This window comes from Solea solea, chromosome 17 (assembly GCF_958295425.1).
Source record: "Solea solea chromosome 17, fSolSol10.1, whole genome shotgun sequence".
Taxonomy (NCBI): Eukaryota; Metazoa; Chordata; class Actinopteri; order Pleuronectiformes; family Soleidae; genus Solea; species Solea solea.
The window spans coordinates 20,638,297-20,660,349 of NC_081150.1; the positions used below are offsets into that span (position 1 = coordinate 20,638,297).

At 40.9% G+C, this 22,053-nt stretch overlaps 1 protein-coding gene across 6 annotated transcripts in view; it reads right to left on the minus strand.

The window, feature by feature from the left end:
• The window catches only part of myo6a (myosin VIa), a 67,135-nt gene extending 45,082 nt beyond the window's left edge, over positions 1-22,053 (minus strand). For all 6 annotated transcript variants that reach the window (XM_058612667.1, XM_058612666.1, XM_058612665.1 and 3 more), the window contains exons 1-10: positions 21,869-22,053; positions 14,937-15,071; positions 10,030-10,099; positions 9,487-9,560; positions 8,679-8,808; positions 8,409-8,514; positions 7,647-7,702; positions 7,282-7,379; positions 6,085-6,249; positions 2,457-2,537 (exon numbers count right to left, since the gene is read on the minus strand). In XM_058612667.1, coding sequence (XP_058468650.1) covers positions 2,457-2,537; positions 6,085-6,249; positions 7,282-7,379; positions 7,647-7,702; positions 8,409-8,514; positions 8,679-8,808; positions 9,487-9,560; positions 10,030-10,099; positions 14,937-15,053 — 897 coding nt within the window. In that variant the 5' untranslated portion in view covers positions 15,054-15,071; positions 21,869-22,053. The remainder of the gene's footprint in view (positions 1-2,456; positions 2,538-6,084; positions 6,250-7,281; positions 7,380-7,646; positions 7,703-8,408; positions 8,515-8,678; positions 8,809-9,486; positions 9,561-10,029; positions 10,100-14,936; positions 15,072-21,868) is intronic.

The following is a 22,053-nucleotide window of genomic DNA, read 5'->3' on the forward strand; positions in this document are numbered from 1 at the left end:
TCTAAAGTGGGTGGGTTAGGGAGAGATCTGCACTGAATGGAAACGTGTCTGTGGAGACACCACTGCACTCATCTCACTCCCTTTAATCTTTACTCTTACAAGCTCAATTAAAACATCACATGCACACAGCGAGCGCTCACAGCTGGACACAGCGATGCTGCCTCACAACTGTGGTTTTTAACGCTCATTCATCAATCATCAGAAAACAAGAGAGTGCAGCAGTTAATCTGAGATTAAAAGAACCGGCAAAAATCCAAGTTTTTCAACAGAGGTGAGCGGGTGAACCTGTTTTTGTGACGTCACAGGGATTATGACCTTCAAAACCATATCAGTTAATCCTCGAATCCAAGTGAACATTTGTACCAATCTAGTTTTCTCAAGAGTTTTTTTATTACACACAAGAGAGTTTTCTATATAATCTCATTTTAAAAGAGATAATCCAATATCATTATAAAAGAGATAATCTATAATCTCATTATAAAAGAGATCATCTATAATCTCATTATGAAAGAGATAGTTTTCTAAAAATATATTCTAATTAAAAACAAGATTGTTGTCTGAGGACAATCTCATTAAAGCAAGAGTTTTCTACAGATATGATCTATAATCTCATTATAAAAGAGAACGCTTTCTAAAGACATAATTTCATTAAAACAAGATATTTAAAAAAAAATATTATTATATCATTATTATAAACGAGATAATGTTCTAAAGATATAATCTCATTAAAACAAAGTGTTTTAGCGACGCAACAGCGACGCTGCTGCTGTGTCCAGCTGTGAGCGCTCGCTGCGTGCATGTGATGTTTTAATTGAGCTTGTAAGAGTAAAGATTAAAGGGAGTGAGATGAGTGCAGTGGTGTCTCCACAGACGCGTTTCCGTTCAGTGCAGATCTCTCCCTAACCCGCCCACTTTAGAGATGAGTTGTCATTAAATGTTTTGTTGTAATCACTGCAGGCTTGTTTAGTTCTCTGTGCTGAGGAAAAACACAAAACCCACTTTGTCCTCCAAAAATCCCTTATCGTAAAAAGTGATAGTTTTCTAACAATATAATCTCATTAAAAGTGATAGTTTTCTAACAATATAATCTCATTAAGAGAGATAGTTTTCTAACAATATAATCTCATTAAGAGAGATAGTTTTCTAACAATATAATCTCATTAAGAGAGACAGTTTTCTAACAATATAATCTCATTAAAAGAGATAGTTTTCTAACAATATAATCTCATTAAGAGAGATAGTTTTCTAACAATATAATCTCATTAAAAGAGATAGTTTTCTAACAATATCATCTCATTAAGAGAGATAGTTTTCTAACAATATAATCTCATTAAGAGAGATAGTTTTCTAACAATATAATCTCATTAAGAGAGATAGTTTTCTAACAATATAATCTCATTAAAAGAGATAGTTTTCTAATAATATAATCTCATTAAAAGAGATAGTTTTCTAACAATATAATCTCATTAAAAGAGATAGTTTTCTAACAATATAATCTCATTAAAAGAGATAGTTTTCTAACAATATAATCTCATGAAAAGAGATAGTTTTCTAACAATATCATCTCATTAAGAGAGATAGTTTTCTAATAATATAATCTCATTAAGAGAGATAGTTTTCTAACAATATAATCTCCTATAAAAGAGATAGTTTTCTAACAATATCATCTCATTAAGAGAGATAGTTTTCTAACAATATAATTTTATTAAAAGAGATAGTTTTCTAACAATATAATCTCATTAAGAGAGATAGTTTTCTAACAATATAATTTCATTAAAAGAGATTATATTGTTTTGATAAAAGAAGCTGTTGCAGAGAAAAGCGTGCAGTTAATTATAAATCTATACGAGTGTCTCAGCAGGACGTTCCCTCTGTTCAGCAGTGACACACACACACACACAGACACACACAGACACACACAGAGTGGTCTTAATGGCTGTTATAATGAACGGCGCTGCTCTGCGGGGAAACAGCGAACACCGGCCCTTTAATAGAAGACGTGTGTATAATTAATCAGAGGCCGAAGGCGAAAAGCAAGGATGTGGTTTCACATGACGAGTTTCTGTTATTAATGCAGCTCCTGCCCGGGATTATAATAATTATTATTATGCAGTTTCTATTTAAATGTGAGCTTATTCACAAAATCCTGACACGGCACAAACAGGTTTTTACAGAGTGAGATTACTGAAACGTAACCAGCTGAAAAGATGAAAAACCTGCTGCCGCTGATGATGATGATGTTTGTTTGTGTTTGAGAGGAAAAGTTTTCAATGTCAAGTCACAAAGAGACGAAAACGAGACAAAGACAAACTCTCTGACATATAATCTCATCATTAACAAGATCATTTCCTAAAGGTATAATCTCACTATAAACAACAGAGACACGCCGACCACTCAGTCACTCACACACTAGTCCTGCACTGCAGAGCGTGCGTCACAGTTGTAGCTAGCGTTACCTCGGGGCTCTTGCGATTCTGCAGGATGTGTTTGTCCGTGTCTTTGGAGGCGAAGAAGCGAGTGCATCCTCTGTTCAGGTACTGCAAAGAAAGAAAGAAAGAAAGAAAGAGAGATATAAATATAAAACATGTCACAGTGAGGCTTCAGAGTATGATGCAAACAAACCTCCCGCAGCTACAACAGCAGCAGTTTGTTTACAGCACGTGACGAAACAAAGAAAATATGAGTTTGAGAATAAAAATCACAACGCTAACACTTTCACTGACAGCGTTGTTCTGTTCCCAACAGGAAAAACAGCTTTGACTCCACACTGGAAATAAATGTTAGAGTTTGTAATAATCCAGCACCGACCACACGGCCACTGTTACTCAAACCTGCTTCATGAAAACTTCCTGATTCCACAGAAATAGTTTGCTTTGAGAAAACGTTTGTTCAGGGTTTGTTTGTCTAAACTAGACGGAATAGTCGGAACTTGACACACTTCCCAGATTTCTTACCAGGGTTTTAAATACACGTCATGTGAGTTTAGAATATTAAATAAATGCTTGATTTCTTTAGAAATTCCACATCCTGAGTCCAGACCTTACAGTTCAGCATCTGCATGGGATGAAAAATCTCGGAAGTGTGTCAGGTTTGGAATATTCCGTAAGGTTGGACCAGAAGAAATTGCGTGTGTGTGTGTGTTCGGATTTCTTTTGGAATACTCGTCGGGTTCGGACAGAAAACAGATCTAGAAAGCGTGTTAAGTTCGGAATATTCTGTTCACTTTGGAAACAAAAAATTTGTGGGAATTCAATAAACAGTACCCTTGGAATATTCTGTTGGGTTCAAAGGGGAAAAATTTATTTGGGAAGCGCGCCGAGTTTGGGAGATTCTATTGGGTTCGGACGGAAAACAGATCTAGGAAGTGTGTTGAGTTCGGAATATTCTGTTCACTTTGGAAACAAGTGCGGTAAACAGTAACTTTGGAATATTCTGTCGGGTTTAAACAGGAAAACATTTGGGAAGTGCACCAAGTTCAGGATATTCCATTGGGTTTGGATGAAAAACTAAATCTAGTAAGTTTGTTGAGTTTGGAACATTCCATTCGCTTTGGAAACAAAAAAGTCTGGGAAGCGTGTCACGTTGGGAATATTCCGTCGTGTCCGGACAGAGGAATCATCTCAGATTTCCCCGAGTGACATCTTTGTTTTATTAGCGTCTGATGAGACTGAACTTTTGTGAAGGCGTCAGATGTTTTGAACTCGTCTCAATAATTAAATTTGCATTTGCTACAAAAGGCTCCTCCCGCTCCCGCTCCTCCCCTTCCTCCCTTCAGTAATTGATAGTGGATCTGTTGTAATGGCTTCTTCTCCAGCACAGGAACCAGGTAATGACCACTCTGACACAGATTTCCCAGGCGACGCAGGAGGAAAAAAAACAAGCAAGTTCGTTCACAGCTTATCTTGTTTAGAGGGACGAGTTGTCCCGGTCCAACAGACGGACGTAAACAGAATGTTTCATTATAGAAGAAGACACACGGGGCAGCAGGACTCCAGGCTCGTTCAGCTCTGTTCTCTCCCTTTGTTTGTTCCACTTTCCTCCTCTGAGGACAACACACACACACACACATGATTCTGCTGTCGTAGCAGTTGAAGCATACATATACACATATACAGTATATATATACAGTATATATATATATATATATATATACATACATATATACATATACAGTATATATATATATATATATATACATACATACATATATACATATACATATATACGCATATATATATACATATATACATATATATACATATATACATATACGTATATATATATACACATATATATATATACATACATATATATATATATGTGTGTATACATATATACACATATATACATACATATATAACAGTAAAGTGATGAATTCTAAATTATTCTCGTTTGTTTTCTTTATTGTGATCGGACTGAAGCTGTGAGGCACAATTATTCTGCGACATAACAGTCGATAAAGGGAATTAAAATATTGATGGAGCAGTTGACGGTCAGTTAGTGAGGAGACGCCTGAGGTGAGAGAGTTATTATTGCTGTGTACATTCATGCACTTTGCTTTAATAGCACTTTTATTTTTGTTGTATTGTGAAAGTCTGTGGCGTCTCAGAGACAATCGGAGACGATCAGTTCTGCATCTGACCCAAGAAGCAGAAGAAGAAGAGGAAAAGTAACAGCTATTGTAATAATAATAATCATCATAACTAAACTGCACACTCATGGTTTATGTTTGAACAAACAACTGCTCTCTCTGTGACGGTGCTGTGCTGCCCCCTGGTGTCAGTCTCACCAAAGATCCGCCAAGTCTGACTTGCAGCACTGCAGCGTGTGTGTCTGTGTGAGTGCGCGCGCACGCGTGTGTGTGTGTGTCAAATCCCATAATAAAGAGTTTTTAAATACGATATTAAAAACATATTTTTGCTCTCCAGTATGAGACACTTACTTTACCAGCTTTTATAGTTTTTATAGTTTTTATTTTCTCTACAGTATTTTCTTTTATTCTTGCTTGTTTTTTTTAGGTCTTTAAGTTTTTATATTTGATTGATCTCTGATGAGCTCGTTTTTAATGAAGAAAACTAAAAGTAAAACTTTGTCTATTTTGGGACAAAATGCACAATAAACGCGACTACAAAGGAAAAGAGTCTGTGTGTCTCTGCTCTCTCAGTGTTATAGTAAACAAAATGTGCAGCTCGTCTGTGTCTGCATCAGCATCCGTGTCTGCGTCCGTGTCTGTGTCCGTGTCTGTGTCCGTGTCCGTGTCTGCATCAGCATCCGTGTCTGTATCCGTATCCGTGTCTGTGTCTGTGTCTGTGTCTGCATCAGCATCCGTGTCTGTGTCTCCTCCTTTAACCTCAGTCTGACGTCACTCATCTTTAAACAGGTGTCACCAGGTGTCAGCTCAACATGACGCTCGGAAATATAACCACGCCATGATAATAATGATGATGATGATGATGGATGTGACGGAGACACAGAGAGACAGAGACACAGAGACAGAGACACGTCGTCCATTAATAATTTAATTTCCCGGCGTCGTTTTGAACACGACACTTGGTCAAAATGCAAATCTCGAGGGCACCTCCTACTGGCTGCTCTGCTACAGAGCTGCATGTACATGTCACCTTCAGTGGAAAGGTGACCTTTTTTTAGCAACTTTCTACACTGCAAAGAAATCTAAAAATAAAATAGGGGGCCTAACATGGAACCTTGTGGAACACTACATTTAAATAATAACTTTAAAAGAACAAATAAATGTCAATATGGGCGGAGTCTTCACGTGTAGTATGTCATGTATGACACGTGAGCATGTTGTCTAAAAGTAAGAGGAGCTTCAATCCCAAAATGTTAGCATTTAACAACCTGAGGACGACGACGATGACGACAACACTGGCTCACAGAAAACTCCAGGTTTACCTGTCTTTGTTTGTTTGTTTGTTTAAAAAACCCATCATTTCATCTGCCTGATTCTCCACCCTGCTGCATTCATTCATTCATTCATTCATTCATCCATCCATCACCTGCAGTGTGGACTGTATCTCTGCATCCCTGTCTGTGTGATTCATCACTCAGATAAATCTTTCATACCCTGAACGTGTCCGGGGAGCTGAGGTAAAACTTCTGCCTGATTTCCTCTGGAGCTCCGGCGCACAGTCGGTAGAAGATGTGGTAGTTTCTTTCTTCTGGACTCTGACGGCAGATCCTGGACTTTTCCAGCAGGTAGTGAGAAACAAAACCACCCACGACGATGTTCTGATAGAAGACACACAATGTTTCTGACGTTTATGTCCTCAAAACAACAGGTTAACAGCATCTGTGAGTGTAATTAAAAAGGTTTAGTTTCAGCTTATTCGTTTTTCAGACTTTTCCAACAGGAAACTGGAGTTTGTAAACTCACTCACTCTCCCACACCAAAGCCCATAGAGAAAACCAGTGATTTTAACATCACAGCACACAGGAGTTGTTGATCCACTGCTGCCTCCATCACTAAGTTCACATGACTTATTTTGTCAATTCGGCTTTTGAAATCACCGATTTTCTGTAAGGGGTTTGGTGTGGGAGAGTGAGAGAGTACAAAGTTCAGTTTCCTGTTGGAAAAGTCTCACAGTGAGATAAAGACGTGAAGATGTTCTTAAATATATTAATCTGTGAGACTATTGTTAAGTGGCAGAAAAAAATGCAAACTATACCTTTTTATGACAAAACTGTGACAGGAAATGAAATAATTAAAGTAAAGTAATACTTTTTAATGAGTTTTTTTTTTAATGGATTTATTCTGGCGAGAAATTGGAAAAGAACAGAGATGACACAAGCAAAAATGACACAATTAATCAGAGCAGAGTGTGTGTGTGCGTGTGTTTAATCTATATGGTAATACAGTGATTTATAGAACATATGCAGCTCAGCACAAACCGGAGGTCTCATTAAGCTGAAACAGAGACTGTGCTGTTTATACAGACATCGCACAGATCAATACAAAAACTGTTAGTGCTAAAAATAACTGTGGCTACAACAGCAATACGACAGAGACACGACAGAGACACGACAGAGAAACGACAGAGAAACGACAGAGACACGACAGAGACACGACAGAGAAACGACAGAGAAACGACAGAGACACGACAGAGACACGACAGAGAAACGACAGAGACACGTCAGAGACACGACAAAGAAACGACAGAGACACGACAGAGACACGACAGAGACACGACAGAGAAACGACAGAGACACGACAGAGACACGACAGAGACACGACAGAGACAAGAGTATGGACGATTAATTCACCTTATCATTAAAGTGGATTTCCACGAACTTCCCGAAGCGGCTGCTGTTGTTATTCCGCACGGTTTTTGCATTTCCAAAAGCCTCCAGCAGGGGGTTCGCTGCAGGACGAGAGGGGAACAGTTAGGGATGATTGTAGAGTCTGTTACTTTAAAATGATACTTTCACAGTAAAAGTACGTAAGTATTTTACCAGAATATGACTTTGACTTTCTTAAGTTACTTAAGTAAAAGTCTTAAAGTTTATGACAATTACTACACTGTGTGAGTGAGGGAGTTGTATGAAAGATAAACTGTAGAAACACAGCTGTTTCACTGCCCCCTGGTGGCAGGCGGAGGCGTGTCGTGTATGACAGTGGCGATTCTGACCTTCAACGATTCTCTCGTCGATGGCCTGACCTGTTCCATACGAGGTCGTCAAGTATCTGAAACACACACGCGACGATTTAACAGACGAGTCAGACATGGACATCACTAAAGAGGAGGAGCTAAACTACGGAGGAGGAGGGGCTAAACTAAGGAGGAGGAGTAGAATACATGAGCTGCTTTAATAACAGTTACTCCAAAGACACAGGATTAAACATGGGGGACATTTGGATTTTTAAAGGTATAGTTTCTTTTTTTTCCAGTGTGGTTGTGAAACACAGTCAGCTGATTGTGTCCTGAGCGCCCCCTGCTGCTGACAACTATCTCTTGTGAGTTTTTTTTTGTCATTTTTATCTTTTTATATTTATATACCATGTATATTGTAATAAATCTAAAGCAGCCTACGTCTGTTTAAGTCTATGATGACTTAAGAACACGTTCACGTCTTTATCTCACTGTGAGACAGACGTTTCCAACAGGAAACTGAAGTTTGTAAACCACTCACTCTCCCACACCAAAACCCACAGAGAAAATCAGTGATTGTAGCTGGCGGGGACACAGGAGCTGCTGGTCTACTGCTGCCTCGTGTGGTCACTTTGTGTCACCGAGGTAAATATGAACATCGGAATTTAAAAGCCGAAATGACAAAATAAGACATTAGAACTTAGTGATGGAGGCAGCAGTGGATCAACAACTCCTGTGTGTGTGATGTTAATATCACTGTTTTCTCTATGGGCTTTAATAATGTAATAATGTCGTACTCACTTCAGCACAAACTTGGTATTTTCCGTCTTCCCGGCTCCAGACTCCCCTGAGACGATGATGGACTGGCTCATCTTCAGCACCTTCATGTCTCTGTATGCTTTGTCAGCTGGACGACGCGCACACACACACACACACACACACACACACACACACACACACACACACACACACACACACACACACACACACACACACACACACACACGTTAAACCACAGAGAACTGCAGATTATAAAAGGGTTAATAAATAAATAAATAAATAATGAGTCACCGATGGCGTAGACGTGGGGGGGCAGCGTGCCCAGAGAGCGACCCCGGTACTGTTTGATGCTCTCTGGAGAGTAAAGCTTTGGGAGGTCATAATACGGATTCACCGCGATCAGGATGTTCGCGACAAATGTCTGCGAAGAAGAGGAAGAAGAGGAAGAGGAGTTCACTTTGTCACCTGCTCTCACATAAACACACAGATTACAGTAAATCCTCAGTTTATGTGTGTGTGTAAGAGTGTGTGTGTGTGAGTGAGTGAGTGAGTGGTCTTTCAACTGGAAGGTTGTGGGTTCAATTCCTGGCTCTGCTCGTCTATATGTGTCCTTGAGCAAAGACACTTAAACCCATGTTGCAGCATGTGAATGTGTGAATGTGTGAATGGGTGAAAACTGTAGTGTAAAGCAGATTATCAAGACTAGAAAAGCTCCATATAAATACAGACCATAATACCAACTCTTCTTCCTCTTTGTTATTCAGTATTTTCTAACACTTAAACACCTGCGCGTTTACTCGTTTATCTTAGATTTATAACTTTAATTGAATGAGTTCTGAAATGTTAGTGCGTCTGTAACAAAGTCAATAAAGAGAGAAAGAAAACTCACTTCATTTAGGTTAAGAATTGTATTTATAGTGAAGGCTGAACGTGAGTCAGACACAGAGTCAGTTCCTCTATCGGCCACTAGATGTCAGCATAGGCCAACGTCAGAGGACGATCAGGTTCACATGAGAAAGACGACAGAGTTTCAGACTCTGTTATAAATCACTCCATCTCTCTTTCCCCTCATCCCTCGCTCCGTCACGTCCGTACTCACGTATATTCTGTCTTTGCTGTATCTCACACGGACGTTGTTGAGCAACGTGGCTTCATTCAGGTACATCAACGAACCTGAGACGCACAAAATAACAACAACAACAACAACAACACAAGGGTGACAGACACAACAAGCTCAATAGTTCAGTTAACAGCACAAAACAAGGACTTGTGCTCCAACACCAAAGTCCATAGAGAAAATCAGTGATTTCAGCTCACGGGGACACAGGAGCTGCTGGTCTACTGCTGCCTCATGTGGTCACTTTGTGTCACATAAATAAATTTAAATTGATATTTTCAAAAGCTGAATTGACAAAATAAGACATTTGAACTCGGTGATGGAGGCAGCAGTGGATCAACAGCTCCTGTGTGTGTGATGTTAAAATCACTGATATTCTCTATGGGCTTTGGTGTGGGAGAGTGAGTGGTTTACAAACTTCAGTTTCCTGTTGGAGAAGTCCGTCTCACAGTGAGATAAAGACGTAGCAAACCACACTTTAAAAGAGGTGTAAGTGTTTGTAAGTTAGAAGGTAAATAAACGTACAGTTGTCCTCCACGTGTTTGTTGACATCGTCCTCGGCAGGAAAGACTTGGTTGATCGGAGCCAAAAATGTCTGAGAGAAAAAAACAAAACAAAACAAAGTGATCAGATCGAATGATGTAACTGATCAACGCACTGAAACGGATTCATTTGTTCAGTTTTCAGCCGCTGAACAAAAACAAAAGTGTGGAACAAACGACTGATTAACTGATAAATACTTAATCAGATTATTTCAGCTGCTCGGCACACGACGTCCTGATGAATTATTTGGACGAAACAGGAGCCGAGTGAAAGTTTATGCACGGAGACAACGCGATGACAGAGAGAGGACGATGGACAAGTCCACAGCAGCACTCTGGATTATTAACCTCCCAGAGGAGACATTTCAGACTAAATCATAATAATAATAACAATAATAATAATTTGTAATATTTAAAACGAGCTGATTTTGTTCAGCTGAATTATTTTCTTATTACTTTTGAATGATTTCCTTGTTTTATGAAGCAAAACATTTTTTTTTTAATAAGTACTGACTGATGGATGATGAAAATAATTTATTAATTTAGCAATTGAGACAAATCTTACAGACTCAGTTGTGATAAAAGGTTTCTGTTGGGTCATAGATAATGTTCTGATGATTAAAGACGTGGACGGAGAATCTTCAGAACCTTCTTCAGATGATCTTCAGAGAATCTTTAGAACCTTCTCCAGATGATCCTCAGAGAATCTTTAGAACCTTCTCCAGATGATCCTCAGAGAATCTTCAGAACCTTCTCCAGAAGATCCTCAGAGAATCTTCAGAACCTTCTCCAGATTATCTTCTGAGAATCTTCAGGACCTTCTCCAGATGATCCTCAGAGAATCTTCAGCACCTTCTCCAGATGATCTTCAGAGAATCTCCAGGACCTTCTCCAGATGATCCTCAGAGAATCTTCAGAACCTTCTCCAGATGATCTTCAGAGAATCTCCATGACCTTCTCCAAATGATCCTCAGAGAATCCCCAGGACCCTCTCCAGATGATCCTCAGACATGATCCTCTGGCTCTGTTCTGGAGCCTCAGAACCACGGTGCCTCCTGGGGATTCCCGAGGATTCTCAGGCAATCTTCCAGACATCAAAACAGCTTCTGAATCATGTTGTGCCTGAAGCTGCGAGGCCCGTTTCACACATTCCTCAAATTAAAGCCATGTTGGACTAATGTGAGAGGGTTTTTACGACGCCCACGTGACTCGAGAGTTTGAGCCCTGGAGGTTTTGCTGGTGTTTAATCTCAACTACTTTTAAAGAGGCAGCGCTCGGCCAAGAAGGTGACGTACACGCGATTCATTCTTTCCAGTGGTGGCATGTTCCACATTCTCAGCCCAGACTGGACGGATTCCACAAACGCTGAGCCACCGTGTGAGAAGAACAGAGACGAGAACATGGAGGAGACGCTGGGCCGATAATCAGAGAACGTGCAGCAGTCCTGAGGAACCTGACACCGGTGTGTCTCTTTCAGTTCTTTAACTCCAGGTCATGTGATCTCATGTGTTCTCAGTGTCTTCGTGAATCACAAAGAGGAGGAAAAATTAACTTGCAGAGACTTGAGCGTTGTCGGTGTCTGCTGAAAAATCAGAGCCAAAAACCACCAGGAACACTCTTCTTTAAATCTTTACCGTACGGGATAATGTCAAAATATTTACTGCTATGCTCTCAAGCAGTGGAGAACAACTGGTGGCTCATGGGCCAAAACTGGTCCGCCAGCATCAGTATCTGTGGCCCCACGGACGATTTAAAAAATTTATTTTATACGATTTTGTTATCTTGACAAATATGACAATCCCGACTCCACACCGGTCCAGACTGTCTCAGATCTGGTTTCACTGAAGACTATCACGTGTTTTTAAAGAACACTCTGCGATTTTTTGAACATATTTAACATAAAACCTTTAGTTTTTCTCTTTTACCGACAAACAGAGAGAGTCTGACAGTGTGAGTGTGGGTTAATAACACACTCTGCCATTCTCCAGACGTCATCATCATCATCATCATCATCATCATCATCATCAGACACTGGCACAAACTGGCTGCAGCTGAACAGACGCAACATTGTTCTGCTTCACAGCGGAAACTCTCTGACAACATCTGAACTGTTTGTTATTCAAGCGTTTAGGATTCACGGCGCTGAAGAAGCTGACGTCACTAATTAGAAAAAAAACATTTTCCAAATAAAATGGAATAAGTTACAAAATGTTTTTATTATTTTTGAGACGCCACAATACGATATCATCAGGATATTTAAGTCGCAATATTATCACGTTACTTAAGTCACGATAGTATCACGATATTTAAGTCACGATGTTATCATGATATTTAAGTGACGATATTATCACATTATTTAAGTCACGATATTTAAGTCACAATATTTAAGTCACAATGTTATCATGATATTTAAGTCGCGATATTATCACGATATTTAAGTCACGATGTTATCATGATATTTAAGTGACGATATTATCACATTATTTAAGTCACGATATTTAAGTCACAATGTTATCATGATATTTAAGTCGCGATATTATCACAACATTTAAGTGACGATATCATCACATTATTTAAGTCACGATATTTAAGTCACAATATTTAGGTCGCAAGATTGTCGTGATATTTAAGTCGCAATACTATCACGATATATAAGTAACAATTTCATGATATTTAAGTCACAATAACGTACTCGCTTGACTTTATTCTTATAATTTTCTTGTTTTTTTGGTTTTTTTCGTCTAATGTCCTTGAGCTCCATGATGTCAGGTGACATCAGTCTGAAAAATCTCAATGCAAATGACGCAAAAACGTCATGGCCGTCTACTCACATCTGTGTTACCGCAGTTTTACCGTCATAAAGAACTTTGATGGACAACAAAATAAAAAACTGCGATTAAGAGCTTCTTAGTGTGCAGCCTACCACAAATGATTAGAGTAAGAAGAAAGTGGATTAAATAAAGAAAAGAACACTTCCTGTGCAAGAAAAACTAGGATTTTTCACACTCATAATTCAAAATGTCCGACTTCCTGTTGAGTTGAGGTCATGTTCAAAAACTCTGGTGGTTGTCGTGACCACAACCTTTTTAAATCTGTGGGACTTTAGAACAGGAACAGGAAGAACGCGCTCCCTTGCCCAGAAACATTATTCCATGTCCGTCTGATATGATTTCTTTATAAACCACGAGTCAGTAAAAAGGCACTAAAAGCCTCGTGTGACTTCTGTGAACTTGTCCATTAAAGTAAAAGACACTCATTAACTGCACATGGTGTCATTTATACAAAGTTCAAAGATCAGAGGAGGAGGAGGAGGAGGAGGAGAAGAAGGAGGAGTAATATATGTCACCTGATCAAACTGCAGAAAAATATCATGTCAGTGGATGAAAAGAGAAAATATTAACTTGAATAATTGAAATAAACGTCTGAAACAGCCACAGTCAAGTGTTTTATTGTCTCGCGGCAAACACAAATCAATGAGGATGCTCTCGGCACTCAGAGACAGGGTTACCGTGGCGACGGGAGACTCTCAGTGACATTAAAAGCTTTGCCGAGGCCGATCGACACTCAGTGTCAGTGGAAGAGTGAATTAATGGGGAAAAAACTGGAGATAATCAAAGGTAAAGAGCTGAAGAGCCACTTGACTTCAGAACAGGCTGCAATAACCTGCTGTGACCTGCAGGCGGACCAGTGAGTCTGTGAAGGTGCTTTACTGCTGCTGAGGCCACGTGTTTAATCATTAACACGCTGCTAAAACTGCTGCTGCTAAAACTGCTGCTGCTGAAGCTGCTGCTGAAGCTGCTGCTGCTAAAGATGATGCTGCTGAAGATGATGCTAAAGCTGCTGCTGCTAAAACTGCTGCTGAAGCTGCTGCTAAAGCTGCTGCTAGAGCTAAAGCTGCTGCTGCTAAAGCTGCTGTTAAAACTGCTGCTGCTGAAGCTGATGCTAAAACTGCTGCTGCTAAACCTGCTGCTGATGCTGCTGCTAAAACTGCTGCTGCTGAAGCTGCTAGAGCTAAAGCTGCTGCTGCTGCTGAAGCTGCTGCTAAAACTGCTGCTGCTGAGGCTGATGCTAAAACTGCTGCTGCTAAAACTGATGCTGCTAAAGCTGCTGCTACTGAAGCTGCTGCTAAAGCTGCTGCTGCTGAAGCTGATGCTAAAACTGCTGCTGCTTAAACTGCTGCTAGAGCTAAAGCTGCTGCTGCTGCTGCTGCTTCTGAAGATAATCAGCATCAAAATAACACATTCACACAATATCACTGTGATGACTGTAAAAAGCTCTAATAAAGTTATTTTAGATTCTGGTTCATATTCACAACATCTCATCTTCAACGAGGACAAACAGATTCAATGTCACAAAAATATTACTAACGCTGTCAAACAACAAACATACATCGCTACTCGTAATTTTACAAAAACTTGTTACTTAAATTAAAAAAATAACCAAAATGTAACAAATTCAGGTAATTTTATGAAAATGACTTTTATTATCAGCAAAAAACATATTGTACAAAAACCTGTTACTTATGTCAAAAAAATCCCAAATTGTAACTAATTTTTGTAATTTAACTCATGTTAAAAAAGTTACCAAAAATGTCACAAATGTCGGTAATTTTACGAAAATGACTTTTAGTATGAAAAAAGTTTATTAGCAAAACATTTTTACATTTTACAAAAACCTGTGACCTATATCAAAACTCCCAGATTGTAACTAATTGTCATAAATTTACAAAAACCTGTCGTAAAAAAATATTTGTAATATTATTAAAACATGTGATCAACAATACAATAAATGAATGAAATAAATCACTAGGACTGTGTGTTGACCTGTAACCTGACAGCAGTAAAGACTGATCACTCACACACACACACACACACACACACTCACACTCACCTTCCCCTTCTGCTTCAGAGGTTCGATGGTCAGACTGTCGGCTCCGATGTCCACGATGGTTCCCAGCTGGAACCCGTCTGCTGGGTGCGGAGCCCACACCGGCTTCCCATCCTCCATCGCACCACTCTGAAGAGTCTGGAGAACAAGAGCAGTCACAAACTGAGCCTTTAAGACATTTACGTCAGATACCAGAAAAACATCACTTTATTAGTATCTTTATTATTAAATTAGCTTTAAAAACAAAAGTTCAAAATGATAGAGTCAAAAATAAAGAACATAAAGTAGATAAAATACTAAATATGACATTTACACCAGCAGGAAAAATATTCCAATTAAATTTACATAATTTTTAGACATTTATTTTGAAATAGATTGAATCTTAGCGTGCACAATATCTTTAAGATCATGTTCACGTCTTTATCTCACTGTTAGACTTTTCTGACGTTTGTAAACCATTCACTCTCTCACACCAAAGCCCATAGAGAAAATCAGTGATTTTAACATCACACACACACACAGGAGTTGTTGATCCACTGCTGCCTCCATCACTACGTTCAAATGTCTGATTTTGTCAAATCGGGTTTCGAAAACCTTCACTCAGATTGACCTCAGTGACACAAAGTGACCACACGAGGCAGCAGAGGACCAGCAGCTCCTGTGTCTCCACGAGCTAAAATCACTGATTTTCTATGGGCTTTGGTGTGGGAGAGTGAGCGGTTTACAAACTTCAGTTTCCTGTTGGAAACGTCTGTCTCACAGTGAGATAAAGACGTGAACGTGTTCTTAAAAGATATCGCAGACTATCGCAGAGTGTTTCCCAGAAACAGCAGGAGCCGTGGCTTCCTGCCAGACTGAACACACTCGCTGAGAGCCCCGTGTTTTCCGTGGGAACTTTGAGTAATCACCTCCAACAGTCACTTTACTGTCTGAGCTCCACACTAAAAGACACTCAGAGAATCAATTAGGGACAATAATCTGTCATTACTGTGAGGACAAATGTCTCTTGTACCGCCGCCACCGCAGCAGCATTGATCGCTGTGTGACACTGAGTTCATGTAAACAAACCGGATTACACTGCAGGTAGGTCACAGAGGTCACAGAGGTCACAGAGGTCACACACTGTGTCACACTGTGTTTTGAGATGAAAGAAACAAACAGAAAATGCTGCAGCTCCAGTCTTTGTTTTCCAAACAGATAAACTTTCCTGTTCTTTAAAGATAAAAAAATGATTTTAAAACGAGTTACTTGGACTAAATGGACTAAAGCAGCAGCAGCACTCGCCCGCCGTCACATTAACGACGCTAAAAAGGGACACGGAACCAATCTATTTCCACACTCTGCCCCAAATATGTAAATCCTCAGAGTGATTTCAGCTCAGCGGCTGAATAAACGTCTCTGTGTGAGGCCGTGAAACATCACAGATACAAACAGAGCGGGCATGTTTTTAAAGAGGACGCAGCGTGACCTCACAGGACGACACAGGACAGCACTCAGCGACCACAGACTGACACATGCCAACACAGCAGGGGCACAAATCCCAGAAACTTTCCATGGGAGCTCAAATCCATATATTACATTACATTAGAGAGAACTCTGGGCGGTGACTCGTGTTAGAACTGTACATGAGCAGAGATCAGAGCAGAGGCTGGAGCTGCAGCATGTGTCGCTCTGTGTCCACACAAACACACGATTGTTGAGTGTGAGACGGACGACGTGTGACCAGCATTCATCACGTCACGTGGTTTAAACACAGAGAGAGATTCGGTGATGCGTTCACTGACTTTACAGACTGGAAAAGTTATTTTACTGGATTTTTTTTTTTCACCAGTTGGTTTGTGATGACTTCAGCAGAGGTGAAAGGTCAAGCTCGTGGCACGGTTTAAAGATTGACAGGAGTCACTCTCCCGCAGTCAAAGTCTGACGAAAATAAAAAAAAAATCACGTGAAGCTGAAAAGTTGAACATCATCATAATGACAAAAAAATGCTGCTTCAGCAAAATCTAAAGATTGTAAACCCAGATAATTACACAGAATTCACGTGAATTCAATCTGAGACGATTTAAGAACATGTTCCGACTTTATCTCACTGTGAGACGGACTTTTCCAACAGGAAACTGAAGTTTGTAAAGTCGCTCACTCTCCCACACCAAAGCCCATAGAGAAAATTAGTGATTTAAGCTCACAGAACACAGGAGCTGCTGCTCTACTGCTGCCTCGTGTGGTCACTTTGTGTCACTGAGGGAAGTCTGAGTGAAGGATTTCAAAAGCCGAAGTGACAACATAAGACATTTGAACTTAGTGATGGAGGCAGCAGTGGATCAACAACTTAAAATCACTGATTTTCTCTATGGGCTTTGGTGTGGGAGAGTGAGTGACTTTACAAGCTTCAGTGTCCTGTTGGAAAAGTCTATCTAAAGTCGGGGGTGACCCAGGTTCTCAACAGAAGGGGGCGCTCAACTGTCAATACCTGATTCCACCACACTTGAAAAACCTGAACGGTCTCTTTAAACAGTGCAAGTCACACACACACACGCTCACACGCATGCGCACACGCACACACACACACACACACACACACACACACACACACGCTCACACGCATGCGCACACGCACACACACACGCGCACACACAGAGAGAGAAGAAAGCAGCAGTGAACAGTGAAGTCCAAAGTTCAGAGCAGTAAAACTGTGGCAACAGCAGAGACAACTCTGACAGGTCTGAATATTTAAGAGCAGGAAACTGAGGTCAAAGTCCTGCACATACACACACACACACACACACAGGCACACACAGGAATCCACAAGCGCACACCAGCTGCCCTCACTGTTGCTAGGGTTACAGGCCTCACCTTCATAATAACATAATTCTGATGGGTTTGGTTCATTTGAATGAGGACAACACTGAAGACACTGGAGACACTGGAGACACTGAGGACACGGAGACACTGAGAAGACACTGTAGACACTGAGGAAAATTAAGACACTGAGGAAAATTAAGACACTGAGGACACTGGAGACACTGAGGACAATGAAGACACAGAGAAGACACTGAGGACACTGAGGACAATGAAGACACTGAGGACAATGAAGACACGGAGAAGACACTGAGAAGACACTGAAAACATTGAGGACAATGAAGACACTGAGAAGACACTGGGGACACTGAAGACACTGAGAAGACACTGAAGAAGACACTGGAAACACTGAGGACAATGAAGACACTGAGGAACAGCGTGAACATGAACGACAGGAGAAGACAGAGATAACAGAGTTTGTTTTCACACAAACAGAAAACTGAGCGACTTCTGTGTCCATGTGACTGCTGTTGACTGTGTGTGTGTGTGTGTGAGAGAAACAATAACAACAACAACAAAGTGGGCTCCTTCAGGAAGCTCCGCCCCCCTCACAGTGTGATGAGGTCAGGTTCACAGTGAGTGTGTAAGTGGACTCTCTGCTGTGGTCTGTGGCTGCTCAACATGCCCCGACTAATTCAGCTCATATTCCTCTCATTAGAAAGACTGACGAGAGGGGGAGGGAAGAGGGAGGAGTGTCCTCACCCCTCCTCCCTCCTCCCTCATTGCTGTATCATCGACAGAAACAGGATCCTGTTGTGTGTAAAGAGAAAGTAGGTGACACCAGGTAAAAGTGTCTGAGACAGAGATATTTGGCAGCTCTGCCAAAGACAAGAGAACCAGATTTTAACTTCTTAACAACCGACTCAAATCATAAAATCTACGTCAGTTTAAGTCTACGATGTCTTCAACACACACCTTTCCAACAGGAAACTGAAGTTTGTAAACCACTCACTCTCCCACACCAAAGCCCATAGAGAAAATCAGTGATTTTAGCTCACAGGGACACAGGAGCGGCTGGTCGACTGCTGCCTCGTGTGGTCACTTTGTGTCACTGAGGGAAGTCTGAGTGAAGGATTTCAAAAGCCGAAGTGACAAAATAAGACATCTGAACTGCTGTGATGTTAAAATCACTGATTTTCTCTATGGACTTTGGTGTGGGAGAGTGAGTGGTTTACAAACTTCAGTTTCCAGCTGGAAAATGTTTTCAAATGACGACATGAAGAGGTGAACACATTGCTAAGACACCGTAGACTTAAACCGATGTTGATTTTATTAAACCAATATTAAAGTAGCCATTAAACAGAATTTTCTGGCTGGAAACGGGTGTTTGTAAACTCACTCACACCAAAGCCCACAGAGAAAATCAGTGATTTTAACATCACAGCACACACACACACTTATTTCACTAATTCGGCTTCAGAGATCTCGCGTTAGGATTGACCTCAGTGACACAAAGTGACCACACGAGGCAGCAGTAGACCAGCAGCTCCTGTGTCCTGTGAGCTAAAGCTTCAGTTTCCTGTAGGAAAAGTCAGTCTAACAGTGCGATAAAGACGTGAAACATGTTCTTAAAGATATCGTAGACTTTAAGATTCAATCCATTTCAAAATAAAAGTCTAAAAAAGGACTCATCAAATATTGACATTAAAGAAGCTGAATAAACAAAAGAGCCTGCTTTAAATCAATTAAAACATTATCAAAACAGTCCTTTGTGTTAGGAATCGATTAATGGTATTGGAAAATTTAAAAATGTCACTTGGACATGAGCCGCTCACGCTGGACGCCACCAGCAGCAGCTACGCTCACAATAGTCACATGACTGCAGCCTCTCCATATCCAGCTAATCCAATCAGCACATACACACACACACACACACACACACACACACACACACACACACACACACACACACACACACACACACACACCTCGAGGATCATCTCCTGAGGAGAACTTTGATCCCAGAACTTCCTGTGACAATAAAACCACTTCCTGTTGCAACGTGAAGCAACAATGGTGTCATAAAAAACAGAGGGACGCGGTGAGAGGAGGTTAAAAGTTAAAGTCCTCTTAGATAACGGGAACACACACTTCCTTTAAAGGGATATTTCAGAAAATCAGCTTAAAGGCATAGTATGTAACTCCTGCCTCTGGGCATCAAAACGATAATAAAACAAAAGACTTGAGGTTTGAGGATGCCAGAAAGCAGCGTGGGATCATGGGAACTGTTGTCTTGTTACAGCAAACTACAACGAGTAGACGTGAAACTGGGTGCCGATGTTTTGTACGAGGTTTGACCTGGAAGTTACAGCAGACGCCGCAAATAAGCAGAGACCGTAAATAAACGGAGTGAACTGCTACTCTTTTCTACGTCGAGTAGAAAATTTAGATTTTGTATGGATAATTTAAATTCATTAATCAACAAAACATATAATATTTGCCTTTATATTTTCAGTTGCTTAAATTCACGTCTTTATCTCACTGTTAGACAGACTTCAGGAAACTGAAGTTTGTAAAGCACTCACTCTCCCACACCAAACCCCATAGAGAAAATCAGTGATTTTAACATTACACACACACACACACACACACACACACACACAGGAGTTGTTGATCCACTGCTGCCTCCATCACGAAGTTCAAATGTCTGATTATGTCAATTCGGCTTTTAAAATGCATCATTCAACATTAAGCAAGTGACACAGGCTGACCACACGAGGCAGCAGTAGACCGGCAGCTCCTGTGTCCCCGAGAGCTAAAATCACTGATTTTCTCTATGGGTTTTGGTGTGGTAGAGTGAGTGGTTTACAAACTTCAGTTTCCTGTTGGAAAAGTCTGTCTCACAGTGAGATAAAGACTATGTGACAGTGCCTCATACGACAAAAACACAGGTGTTTCAACACATCACAGAGACATGAAAACAACAGATGACGACCATTAACAGTGAACTGGAACAAACACAATGACCACTGAGAGCCTCTTATGTAACCGTGCAACACAAACACAAAGAGCAGAGCACCACTTTATCATCTTCATCATCGTCGTCATCATCATCATCATCACGGCTCAGGAGAGAACATCACAATAACCACAAAGGCCAAACCCACCAGCAGCTTCACAAGGGTTTTTTTCTCATGCAAAGCATGTCCATTGATCCTTGTTCCCAGGCTCAGCTGTGTGTGTGTGTGTGTGTGTGTAGGCCGCAGGCGTGTGATATATCTGACATATTGGATCTGCACCACCACCACAGCCTCGCTGTGTCATGAACGCACCACTGAACACTGTTTCATCTCAGGCTTGTGCTAAGTGCCCGTCCTGCTGCCTGCCTACACACACCATCTCACCGCTGAGCCGAAACCCTATTGAAAAAATTTGAAATTTTAGATTCGCCTCGGTGAACTGAGCCCACCGTGCTGTATGAACAATGAATCATCACTTTTCTCCGCTTTGGGAAACTCTTCTCCTCAATTCGGCTTGAGTTTAATCACCGAGGAGGCAACAGCCACTTATAATCGAACTTTTTAAATTTTGCTTGACGTTCGTTTCAACTACGCTCTTCCACTAGCAGATACACCCATGTAGACGTGAGAGCAAGAGTAGGTAAAAGGTGAGTGTATGAGAATAAGTTGAGAATTCGCTCATAAAAAGACAGGTGTAATAAGCCGAATTTTACCATGTTATACGTGTTTATCAAAACACACCTTATACATCGTATTCTGCAACAGGTGCTGCTAATTAGCACCAGTTGATCTTAAATTACGGGTAATGTGAAGGAAGTCTGGCGTCGCCTCCTCTCAACAAAGCCAGGGGAGGAAAAACACGCACGGTTTAAATGCGTTTAAAACCGCAGGACCTGAACAAACCCGGCGTGTTAAAATGTGAGCTAAATCCCCGTGGTGTCGTGGATTTTGTGCCTCAGCTCTGCGTGGACGCGTTTCCTTCCTGGATGAAACGGGAATGTTGTGTTGTGACAGTAGCGGCTGCTAACACCGGGACGCTGCTCAGCGCTGTAGCCCGTCTGCTAGCTAACATCCCCGGCTCGAGGAGCTCAACATTCCGTCGCCGGAGACACTCACCTCGTCTGCGGGTTAAAGTCCCGGGAGTTGTCGCTGTGGAGGAGGCCAAAATAATAATAATAAAGAGAATAGTAATAAAATCCCTGTAGAAAAAAAGAGGAGCCGAGCCGCCGGTGTCTCCCGCTGATAGGTGTCCGCTCCGGCAGCCTGGGCCACACTTTCCCCGCCTCTCCGCCTCCGACTCC